Source organism: Leptidea sinapis, chromosome 3 (assembly GCF_905404315.1).
Source record: "Leptidea sinapis chromosome 3, ilLepSina1.1, whole genome shotgun sequence".
Lineage (NCBI taxonomy): Eukaryota > Metazoa > Arthropoda > Insecta > Lepidoptera > Pieridae > Leptidea > Leptidea sinapis.
The window spans coordinates 9,570,693-9,583,571 of NC_066267.1; the positions used below are offsets into that span (position 1 = coordinate 9,570,693).

The 12,879-nt window shown below is 36.8% G+C and overlaps 1 protein-coding gene across 1 annotated transcript; it reads right to left on the reverse strand.

Annotated features, from left to right (window-relative positions):
- Positions 1-1,000: 1,000 nt before the first annotated feature.
- Positions 1,001-8,854, reverse strand: LOC126979602 (arginine-glutamic acid dipeptide repeats protein). Its single transcript, XM_050828975.1, has one exon. The coding sequence runs from the start codon at positions 8,485-8,487 to the stop codon at positions 3,004-3,006; it is 5,484 nt and encodes a 1,827-aa protein (XP_050684932.1). The 5' UTR covers positions 8,488-8,854; the 3' UTR covers positions 1,001-3,003.
- Between the last annotated feature and the right edge of the window lie 4,025 nt (positions 8,855-12,879).

The following is a 12,879-nucleotide window of genomic DNA, read 5'->3' on the forward strand; positions in this document are numbered from 1 at the left end:
CGAGGTAAAAATACGTATACTTACTTCTTTAATATTTTATATATACCACCATATTTGTTATTTTAACCAATATAAAGTTCAATTGAAATATACATTTGTAAGCATAATATGAACTTCATGCGTTTCACTTCATAAAAGGCAATCATTTTCTTAAATTTGAATCATTTAGAATTATTTTTGATGTTATTTCTAATACTACCACCACTTCGGAAACAAATGGCGGTCTGACAGAGAAGAAGCGGCGCAAGAAACTCTCCCAGCAACTTTTCTTTCAACCTCTCTTTTAAATAAAATATACAATATTGTACTGTCATTGTTACTGCTATAAAATAATTATAATCTAGTCCCAGGCTGTAAATCACATAGTTATGCAGCTGTGGAGTAGTAGGATTTACGACGGAGCCATTTTTTATAAAACATTTAAATTTATTTATAGATGATGCCTGAACAGTGACTGTACTTTTACCCTTAAAGCTATTATGTGTCTTATAAAGCCTACTAGAATAAGTTACCCATCTTATATTTCTAGTGTTATATTAATGAAATAACTATTTAGTGGAAAATGTTTACGATTTTTATGAACGTATGTTAAATTTTCATAAATGTACCTACTGACTAAAACCTGTGGGATGCTCCTTTGCACAGGATCGTGGCTAGATTATGGTAACCACAACGGCGCCTATTTCTGCCGTGAAACAGTAATGTGTAAGCGTTACTGTTTCGGTCTGAAATGAGACTTAACATCGTATGCCTTGAGGTGACGAGCGAAATTGTAGTGCCGCTAAGAATTGTTGGAAGTTTGGTTGAAGAATGTTTGGTTTTTCAAGAAACCTGAGTGGCACTGCATTATAATGGAAAGGGCGTATCAATTACCATCAGCTGAACGTCCTACTCGTCTCGTCCCGTATTGTCATAAAAAAAACCATTACGGACTCTTTAACAAATAAACTTTTAAAAATTACCATTAATTTTGTTAAATACACCAAAACAAAAACACATGAATTTTTCCACATATATTATTCAAAAAAATTTACACAAGCACTAATACATCCAATAAACCTTATTGTCTAAATAAATGACGTTTAAATCGACACGCAACTTCTTAATGATAATAATTTGTATCTAAAAATAATACTCAATACTCTCTTTAAACACCATAAAATAACTATGGCTCCATGAACATAAAATCATCTACAAAGCGAAACTTTAATTTATCAACTATCCATGATTACTTTTATCGACTATTTGTTACAATGACTTTATATTACAACAGTGCAGAATTATTATTACTCCGTGTGTATAACAACTGTTTAGAAATTGATATTTTACAAAATTTATAAACACTTTAATAGATGTTGAACAACATATTCCTAATAACCACAAGGTATTCTTTATCTTGTCCCAAATGCACTTTTCTGCTCAAAACCAGATCATGAAAGTCAAATAATAGTTAAACTGATGTTCTGAGAATTAATAAAACAAATTAGTAAGCCTATTCCAGATACCTATTAGAATTACAACCCTATTTATAATATCCCCTGCTTGTATTTGAAATCTCTTGTTTGACATACTACCATTAGTATATATTTATGTGTCAAATAATTATTACATTCTGATTATGTGGAATTTGTTGTTTGCTTAGATAAACATCATTCATTTGGGAATAAATAAATATCTAAAAAAATAATATTGTACATGTTATATTTAGGGATTGTACAAAATCTACAATAATTGTATATATTTTAATATTGAAAATTAAAGTACATTTTCTGAACTATGATTGCCAATATGGCCGTTTTCAATAACATATCTCTAGATATGGATATATTGCTATCACCGTTTTATGACAAGATCTTATTTATCCATAGTTATGTCCAATATAAGTTATATTGGTATTAGTTATACTCCAACTTTATCTGTCTATTGAAATGTAAGTAAGCATAAAAGGATAGATTTGTCTACCTCTAGTAAGTTAAACTAAGGATAGATAAGTTATTGAAAACAGCTGTTAGTCACATACAAATATAATTATATAAAGTACCTTTTTGTTTTATAATTGTTACAATATTACATAGATACAATTGTATACATCTCAATGATCGTTGTACAATTTAATTTTATGTTCAAGCATTTCAAAAGATCATAGGTACTCTTAAATGAATTTGTGCAATATACTTAACATAAATTACTTTTAATTTAACACATATACTCCCTATGTATAGACTCATAACATAATTGGCAATCCTAGAAACAACTCAATTTAATGTGATAATAAATAATCTCAAATCTCCAATTAGTTTAAAGTACCCTTAATTAACATTAAAAATCAACATTTTCTCACAATAATTATATTACCAATTCATGGTTATAATTGAATAGAAAAAAAACAACTCTTTTTATGCTTAACATAATCACTGAATAAAAACTGCACTATTTTAATTACTGATATGTAAATATAAATATTTATCAAACAGTACTAAAGTAACAAGCCATGGTGAAGGAAACACTAAAACTGATTATGACACTGAATCAGTACAGTTGTTCCTGATGTCCTAAATACCACTTAAATTATTATTATGTCATGAACATAAAAAAGTTTGAGACTATTCAATGATAGCTGTAACCATGTGCCTCACATGGATGTCTCGCCAGCACCCTTACCGTCATCAAGCATATAAAACAATAATTGAAACTAACAGCACTCCATTATTACTATGCTTTTCTACAAATAAATTTTAGTTATGACTAGTAATAAAATAAACTTTTGAGCATGGAGACTAAGCGTATTACACGACCATGCCATTATAAAAATATTATGAAACTTAAATAGTTATAAATATAAATTACAGGTATCGTCACTTGTTAAAATAAAGTTGGGTCCTTCTCTTCGCTTCACAATCGCGTGAACACTTTAAAATCTATGATTAAATAGTACAAGGCATACGTTTACGTCCTTCACTCGATCAACACTACGTCGTTGTCGGGCTTAGGGCGTGCGGAATACTACGGCCGTGACGCTCGAGCGGCCTCCTCCAGCGCACGGACCTTGAGCTCGCGCTCACGTTGCTGCCGCAGGAAGTCTTCGTGGTGCGCGGGATGCAAGAAGCCTCGCTCGCGTTCTAGCAACAGCTGTCGTTGTAGTTGCTCGTGAGCGGCCGCCTGTTGCGCCAACTGCTCGGCGTAGGGCCGGCCTAGGAGGTCGGGATGAGGCAGCGGCCTGTAGGGCGCGCCCGCACCGAGACCTAGACTCAACGCATCCTGCTGCGCCTGCGCGGCTTGCTGGCCGGGGTGTAGGTGTAGGTGTGTATGAGAGTGTGCGTGCGTATGGGCGTGAGTATGCGCGTGGTACTCGGGATTAATGCCAGCCATTTGCAGTCGGACCATAGGGTCAGCGGCGAGCGCTAACCTCTCGGCTGCTTCCAGTTGTGCTGCAGCCACACCTGGATGCGGATGGTGTGGATGATGTGGAGGTGCCCCTGACACGGGCACCGACTGCGGGGGCCCGCCGGCACCCCCCGGTGGAATGCCCAGCCTCTCCAATCGCTCTCGCTCCAACTGAGACAGCGCAGCAGGTCCGTGGCCAGGCGGATACAATCCGAACTGAACAGGGATCGCACCTTGCGGCGGCGGTGGCGGCATTCCATATCTCCTATGCATCTCCAGCCAATGTGGATCCAAACCACGAGTACCCACATTATTTTTAAGTATTTCTTCCTTCAATCTATCGTTTAATTCCCGCTCCCTCAACTCTCTTATCTCTCTATCTCTTTTTTCTCGCTCAAGATGTTCTAACTCGAGCCTCTCCCTCGCGCCAGCAGCACCATACATAGAACTCAATTGGTATTGCAGCATGGGATCCATGCAATGTCTTGGTAGATTTCCAGGACTGAAGCCGGCATGAGGTCTAGCATAATCAGAAAGCTGTCGCAATGAAGGAGAATCTGGATAGCCAGGAGGTCGAGGGAATCTGTCATATGGAGAAGTGATAGTTTCAATTGCACCTCTTGATGGTGGTTTTGTATCTGGTTTTTCTGGAGTGGCTATTTTCCTATGTGCTTGTTGAGCAATTTTCTCCCTTTCCTCTCTATCTCTCTCTGCTTGCTTTCGTAAACGCTCTTCTCGTTTACGTGCAAGCTTTGATTCCGGAACTGGTTTAAAAATAAGGTCAGTGCGTGTACAGGAATTATAATCACCGCGATTCCAATGTCGTAGAAATATTGCTGATTGTGATCGATGACATTCTGTATCTTCAATTTTGGGCTCAGGGCTAGGTCCATGGGGAATGTGAGCTGGACTCGGTATTTCCTCTTCTTCAGGCTGTGATTGAGTTTCTAATTTTAAATCTGAATTGTCTTCCGGAATATGCCGCGGTGGTCCCCGTAAATGAGGATGCCCATGACCAAGTTGATGAGGGGATCCTGATCGATTGTGCGCTGATTGAAGACTAGCTGCAGCCTGAGCATGTAACCTTAAGCTTTCTATTGAACTGGGTCCTGGACCGGGTGCCATTCCTAGACCCATAGGATGTCCCATTGAAGGCGGTTGTATCATAAGATGATTAGGATTTCCTGGGAGCATCTTTGGATGATGACGTAGTAGCATTGAGTCCGCCGGTGACAAACGCTCAGGGTGATGAGCCAAATGATGCGAATGATGATGAGTGTGATTGTTTGTTACATTCACACTAGATGATGAACTTGTTGACTGTGACACACTACCTGATAAATGATGTGGTGAACTTGAGTGGGAACTGCTCTTCTGTTGTGTATTTATTTTATGTTGTATGGATTGAGAAGAACTGCTTGATGTTGAATGTGAAATGGAGAGAGTGTGATTAGTGCCTCCTCCATGATTGGGTTGTTTTTCAGAACTTGTATGCACAGAACTATGATGACTCGTTGAGTGATGATGAGTCAAAGTAGTCTCATGTAGTTGATGTCTTTCTGTTGTGGCATTTGGATGTCTTGGATCATCAGTTGTCTCTGATATTTCACGCAATGATCTTGTTGTGACTGAAGAACTCGTACTATGATGAGCACTTAACATAGTTGTAGACTCAATTGTAGCTGGTTTCACTGGTTCATGACGTCCAGGAGTGCTAACTGAGGGGTGCATGGGAGGTATAGGGTGTGGTTGAGGTAATGGGCCATATGGATATGGATATGGCATTGAGTAGCCAGGGTGAGGGTGAGAATAGTATGGATGCATAGCATGAGCAGCAGCTGCAGCTGAAAGTTGAAATATTGATGAAGGATGAAGTAATGGGTGGTGAGGATGGTGAAGTGGAGATGCAAATGGATGTGGATGGGGATGTCCTGGTTGTTGGCTTGAATGCATAACTGGGCCTGGTATTGTTGCAGGAATTGAGAGAGGACTTGGATTCATTAAATTTAAAGCAGAGTGTGAAACTGGAGTATTTGGCTGTACTGGTGATGCAGATATTTGCCTTGCTTGAGAAGGACTGGTCAAATGCCTTGAAAATGGTGATGTTGTTGTAGAAGGATGTGGATGTCCATGGCTTGGTTGACTCTTTATTGGAGTAGGAGTATGAGGGCTCTTAACAGGTGGTGCAGTATGAGAAGAATCTGATCCTAAGCTTTGACTATTGGATACAGGGGTAATATGTGGTTGATGAAGAAAATCTGGTTCCTTTTTAATGCTGTCTATTCTTGGTCCAAGGTATCCACTTGTCAAGTTTGAAGAATCATTTGCTGGTTGGCTTGGAGGCCGACTACTATTTTCAACACTTGATATAGATTCCCTATCTCTTTCTGAGCTCAAATGCTGCGCTATAGCACTTCCTATTGGATAACCAGGTACTTTGACCTCTTTCAAAGACTGTAATGGATCTGACATGCTCTGAGTTGATAGATTGGCTGGAACATTATCTGGTATTTCTTGTTTGATTTTCAGATCTTGTGGCATAGATGGATCATTTTGATTTGACTGTGGAATCATATTAGCTCCAAGATGGGATGATGGTATTTGGTGAATTAATGGTGGCATTGTATTTGGTTTTTCAAGTCCGGGATGTGGGTACAAAGAAGCTGGGATAAAACCATATGGTCCCACATTTGATCCTGCACTTCCTACAGATATAATAGGTCCAGGGGGAAGTAGTCCAGATATTGTTGGTTGACTCAGAGCAGATGGTGGCATACTTTGTGCTGATACAGGTATAACAGATGCTTCTGATGGTCTAACATTGAGACTATCTGGTCGAATAGTAGATGGATAACCAGGTGGACGAAAACTGCTATTTTGATTTTCTGATTTTTGCATTGGCTGCGTTTTCAAATCTGTAGGTTGTTGTTTATCATCAATCTCAGTTTCCTGTGACTTCATTTCTTGTGTATTAGCAGGGGAAATTGGTTCGGTATTATTTACTGAAGGATGCTCCATATGTGGTGGTGATGAACCTCGTAAATTTGTTGGAGATGGACTAATTCTTTGCAAAGCTTCCAGTCTTGGCGTATTTGGAGAATCAACTTTGTTTGCAGATATTGTTGCGGTAAAAATCTCAGGTGTATTCTGGTTCTTTATTTCACCTGTTTCTTCTCTAGGTTCCAATTTAATAACTGTTTTAAGTGGATTTATTAAACCACCATGTTTATTGGGGTCACCAGCATAATTAATATTCGATGGATAAGAAAATGGAGGCATGCCCCCTGTAAAATCCTTTGCACTTCGAATAATTGAATTACTCTCCTTTCCAATATTTACAGGATTAAATAGTGAATTGGGAACTCCCTCTATTTTTATACTGTGGCTCAACTTTTGATTATATATATGACTATCTTTAACAAAGAAATTTGTATTCTCCAAATTTAATGGTTTACTAGGAGGCCCAACTGAATGCCCGGAGTAGCCATGTGAAAGTGGATCTTTTATGAATTCATCCTTTTGAAGATTTAAACCATGTTCTTCTGTATCTATTTCTTCTTTAATTTTAATTTTTTCCATTACTTCAACAGACATCGGAGTTACCTTTGGTATAATAAGTTCTGTTTTAGAGAAAACTGTTGCTGGCCTGAGTTCAAGATTATCTTGAGATTTTAACACATTTGAATCTGTTTTCAGATCTAAAGCAGATCTATCATCTATATCTTGTGCAATTTTAAATATGGGTGGCAAAGGATCCTTTTCCATTTTTATAATAGTTTCGGCAATTGGTTCCACTTTTATTTGTACTTCTGTTGATTTTATAAGTTCTGGCTCAGGTTCTTTATTCTGTTCAATATTCTCTTTATCATTCTTTGAAAAGCTATAATCACATGCTTCTGGTTCTGTCTCTACAGGTTCTGTCTCATCCATTGCAGGGAAGCTATCATTTGTCAGACTCTCTGAAGGACTTTCTGGCGGCTCAGCAGCCTTCTTTTTCTTCATTTGAACATCACCATCCATAATTCCATCAGGTTTAGTGTCATCTGGTAGACGCTTCTTAACTTTCGAAACGTCTACTTTGCCATTTGTTGCTACAGCTACTTTCTTTTTAACATCCTTGAAAACAGGAGAAGTTGGAACTTTAGTTGTTGTTTCATTACTAGCTGTATTTACAATTGTTGGGGGTGTTACTTTAGGGACTTTCTTTGATTTTGAATCATTGTCACTCTCATCTTGAGCCTTTTTACCATTTGGTGTATTTTGCTCCTTAGATTTATTCCGAGTTCGCATTCTACTGGGTGAATCCTCAGGATTATCACTGCTACGGCCATTTTCAATCTTTGCAAGGTCTGCAGCTTCTCTGGAATCACTATCATCCTCAGAGTTTTCATCTTCTGTAACTGAACTCATTTCACCAGCCTCTTTTGGGTTTGATGAAGGCCTAGAACCATTTGTTTCTGGTGTTGGAGGTGCCACCTCGGGAGTTTGTTCCTTAGGGGTTCCTGCTCTAGAATTTCGAGTATTACGAACCCTCCTTAATGCCTGTCGTCGTCTTCTGTGAGGTCTATTACTACTAGCACCAGGTGTCTTTTTCCAAAGATAATAAAATTCAACTAGTTCTGATGTATCCTTATGAGGTAATAAATCTTTTTTAATCTTGAAAAAATTCTTACCAAACTGCCTGATTCCTTTGACAAACCTTTTACTTTCTTCCTCAGTCCACTTCTTTTCAATTCCTTTTGGGACAGGACATTTGACCAATGCTTGTAAAGCTCGACCAGGATCATAACCAGAGTCATGAAGAACATCCAGAGCATTAATAGTAGTGTCATCCCTACTGGCTGCAACACATCCATCATCCGGGGAGCCTCCGTCACACATACCAGCGAATGCCGCCATAGATCGAGCTGCTCTTAAATACATAACCAAGTCCCTGTCTGTAGCCTGAGCAGGCAACCATCGCAACTCTTCCCCACCAGGGCACGCTTCATCAGGTCCAAGCGGACCATTTGTACGAATATCAGGAAGGCACGCATATATGTCTTTATCCTTATTTACGGGTTGATTCGGTGTCACTTGAATCTCCCCTTGATTCTGGGCCATCGTATGGCCGATTATTTACACTAGAATTTGCACACACTCACACTACAATGTACCACTCAATTTACATATTGCGCCGAGTAAGATGTTTATATACACTACACACACTATTAATGTTTTCTATTAGGTACTTGATAACTTTTGTGACAATATCCATTATAATTATTGCTCATGATGGCCACCATTACACGATGCATTGTACTTAGTATTTAGTAGTTTGAATGGAACCAAGTATACTGTAGCACTATGGTACACCTAATTATAAACTTTCATTATAAACAATTATATAGCATTTATTTATAATTCACGCATAATTCTGTGAATGTTTTACTTTCATCTATCCTTTTGTTTAGCTTCACCTTTCTTTAGATTTTGCCATAGACAAACGCATATCTATAAAATGGCTTCCATAACCGGATATTTTTGCAAATTGTTTCATTTTACGTAAGTATAGAAATGTACTAAAAAATAGTTTTACCGATTACACCATAATAAATTTATTTCAAAAATATTATAATAAATTTATATTTAATTAATTACACGTTGGCCCCGTTCATAAACACAATACTATATAATTTTGTATACATACTACTAACCGATAATGAGTGTTACCTATTGTTTACTATTGTGACATTCTTTGGCTTTGGTCAACTGGAACTTTATTCCATAGAGAACTAAACTCCCTCGATCGAATGTCTAGGCATAATAGGATTTCTAAGTTTCAAGGCGATGTGGTTATGTCCTCCAAAGGGTGTGCGTATACCCAATTCTATTTTCTGTGACACGATAACTTATTGGTCTTATTGTCATGTCGTTATTGTATTAGGTTTGCGGCTTGATGCCTCCACGAGCAATGCCATTTAAAATGTATATAGTTAATACGCATGCAAGGTAAAATATACTGCCACGGGAACACAACTAGATATCAAAACAGATGTGTAATAAATTATATACTTACGAAATACCTCCAAAGAAGTATTAATTTATTAATTTTCCCCATGTGCTTATCCGGGGTGAAAAAAGAATAGGAAAGTCCAAAGCCCATAGGTGCTTGCTTGCTCAGAGGAGCTGTTCGGGTTGATACCAGCAGCCGAAAACCAACACCAGACATAACGTAAAAGTACTAAACACAACCCGTATGACGTTGGTGTCTGTCATTCTAGAACCGCGAATTATGCAACTTTACGTTTACCGTTTTACCGGTTGCTGTATACTGTTTGCTGAACTGATACGACCTTCAAAAATAGTGCATACGAATGTCCATGGGTGGTTGCCTCACGACTGCCCATCACGTGAGCCTCCCGCCCTTTTGCTCATCATAAAAAAGCCATGGCATTAGCTCCTCAGTAGTTTGTATATTAGACCACTACCGGACCGCTAAGGCACATATTAAAATTTTTCGCGCATGTTTATCTGTTAGGTCCTTTATAGAATATTCTATGTCTATTGTCAAAACTATACGTCGTTCTATTACACTCACATACAATACGAAATAAACCTAATCAGGGGATTGTCTTGTAATCGAGTAAATCAAAAAATATTTTTCATATTTTTAGTCTATTGTAGTTTAGATTGTGCTGATTGTTGAATTGCTAATGCTGTAAATAAATAGAATCACAATGACAATAAAAAATATCTCAATAGCTTAGAATATAGTCTTCAATTTTTCTCTCTCTCTCGTCATTCTCATCCATTCTGGGCCAGCCACTCTCTTAAGGTCATCCTCCCATCGTTTTATTTGCCGCCATTTGCTTCTTTTGCGTTCTCGTGATATCCACACCGTTATGATTTTTGTTCATTTTTCGCTTCTGTCGTTTAGCATATAACCCGCCCATTTCCATTTTAATGTTTTGCACACAGCTTTGACATCTTTGAATTTAGTTGTACTCTTAATTTTTATTAGTTATATTTTATTTTATCTCTTCTTTTAATTCCAATAACACTTCTTTCGATTCTGTTTTCGCAGATTTCAATTTTTTCAACAACTTTTCTGATAATGTTTTGCAACCATATGTTAGACATGGGAATATGCAGGTATTACATACTTTTCTTTTTTCTTTGATTGGTATATCTGCATTTTTTATAATCTCGCTAAGGGACCACAATCTTTTCCAGGTCTTAGTTATCCTTCTGTCAATTTCTTTAGGCATGGTGTTAGTTCAAAAAGCTGACCTAGATAAATATACTCAATTACATATTCTATTTTTTCCATATTCTATGTGATGTTATAGGTCTGCGAACCAGTGGTCAAATTTTTTGTTTTAGTGGTATTCATCGAAAGTCCTGCTATGGCATTTTGATTTGACAGTTGTTGTAACATTTGCTCAATTTTTTTCTCATAAGTAACTTCATATTAAGCAATTTGGCTTTACGAGGGGACGTTCAAGAACGGATGCAGGTGTTGAGCTAGTAAAAAATATTTTTGATGCTTAGGAGGAATCGCAGAACGGACTTGGCATCTTCTGTGATTATCTAAGGTTTTTGATTTTGTTCCATATTCAACGCTGGCATAAAAGGAACTGCGCTAAATCTCCTGATTTCATATCTAAGGTCTAATCTAATCAGAAGGTGGATGTGAATTGCGGGAGATCTCCTGGGACTCCTCTCAGTATGGGAGTACCACAAGGGTCTTATCTTGGACCGTTCCTCTTCCTTATCTATATAAATGATCTTCCTAATCTTATAGAAAACAAACTTAAGGTAGTATTGTTTGCGGACGAGACTTAACTGATATTCAAAGAAAAAATAGAAACCAAGTTATGTATGATGAAGTAAACGATTTTCTATCTGACATCGTGTACTGGATTAGCGTTAATAACCTATTGTAAAATAGCAAGAAAACAAATTGTATAAAATTTACCGTACCAAATGTCAAAAATGTAAATGCAAGTGTTTTGTTAAACGGAGAGGTGATAAAATCGGTGGAATCTGCTGTATTTCTTGATATTACTCTGGATTCCAAATTACAATGGGGCCCCATATTGAAGAATTATAATAATAACAGAATTGGGGAACAGACTTAGTTCAGCAGCATATGCGGTTAAAAAGATTAGACAATTAACTGACTTATATATGGCGCGACTAGTTTACTTTCGTTTTTTCCACAGTATGTCTTATATTCACATTCAAATATTTTTATTCAACTACCACCCATTCAAAAGAGACTGCCTCAGATCTGAGAAGAATGGGCGAAAGAAACTCAGCGGGTTTTTATTTTAAATATAAAATATGGATTACAATGTGATATCGTACAATAAACATTTATAATTTAAGAGCCTGAGGGTTTTTGCTTTATTCCCAGTCCGTGGTGTCATTAAGAAAATCATTTATGGCTATAGTAACCTTTCCCACACAAACGTTTTTTAACAATTCTTTTAAATTTCGTAACACATTTGTTTTGTATATTTTCTGGGATCATATACACAAAAGACTTACTAACTCGACCCAACCGAGTAGTAGGCATATAATATAGTATATTGCTATGGGGCAACGCTGTCAATATTAATACAATATTTATGCTGCAGAAGAAGATTATTCGCATTATTTATAGCTTAGGTCCAAAAAATCATTGAGAGCAAAATTTTAAGAAATTAACATCTTGACTGTTGCTTCTCAATATATTTTTGATGATGTAATGTATGTGCATAGGCACATGTGTGAATTTGCTAGAAATAGTCATAATCATAATGTTAACACTAGAATCAGACATAAACTTATAATGCCTTCTACTCGGCTAAGTCAAATTAGTAAGACATATTTTGTGTAAGATTCCAGAAAATGCTCGAAATGAAAGAATTACGATATTGAAAAGAATTGTTAAAACGTTTGTGTGGTTAAGGTTACTATAACATAAATGACTTTCTTAATGATACCACTGATTGGGAATGGAACGACCGCCCTCAGGCTATTAAATAATAAGTTTAATTATACAAAATTACTTTGTAAACATATTTTTTGATAAAAAAAGCTCGCTGATTTTGTTGCGCCCAGTCTTCCCAGGTCTAAGGCATTCTTTTTGGAATGAGTGGTAGTTTTTGACTTTCAATAAGTGATGTAACATCCTATTTTGAGTAAAAATATTTGATTTGAATTGGAATTTAAGCCAAATAGTCTTTACTCTGTTAATTCTTTTGCACCTAAGTTAGCACAGTTTGTGCACAATTTATATTTACATTACAGCTGATACAAATCCTATACTCTTTATCCACTATAAATATTTTAAATTTTCTACCACAGAGTATAAATATGGATAAATATTTTAAATGTTCCTTGACAAATATATTCGGCGTACACTGAGTATTATTGAGTTTACTCAGTCTACGATATTCGGAATTCGAGTAGAGGTCATAGAGGTTTATGTTTACTTTTTAAAATCATGCTCAGAAGAATATACTA

What these genes read in the sequence shown, in the direction of transcription:
- LOC126979602 (XM_050828975.1), bottom strand. Translation starts at nt 8,487, where the DNA reads ATGGCCCAGAATCAAGGGGAGATTCAAGTGACACCGAATCAACCCGTA.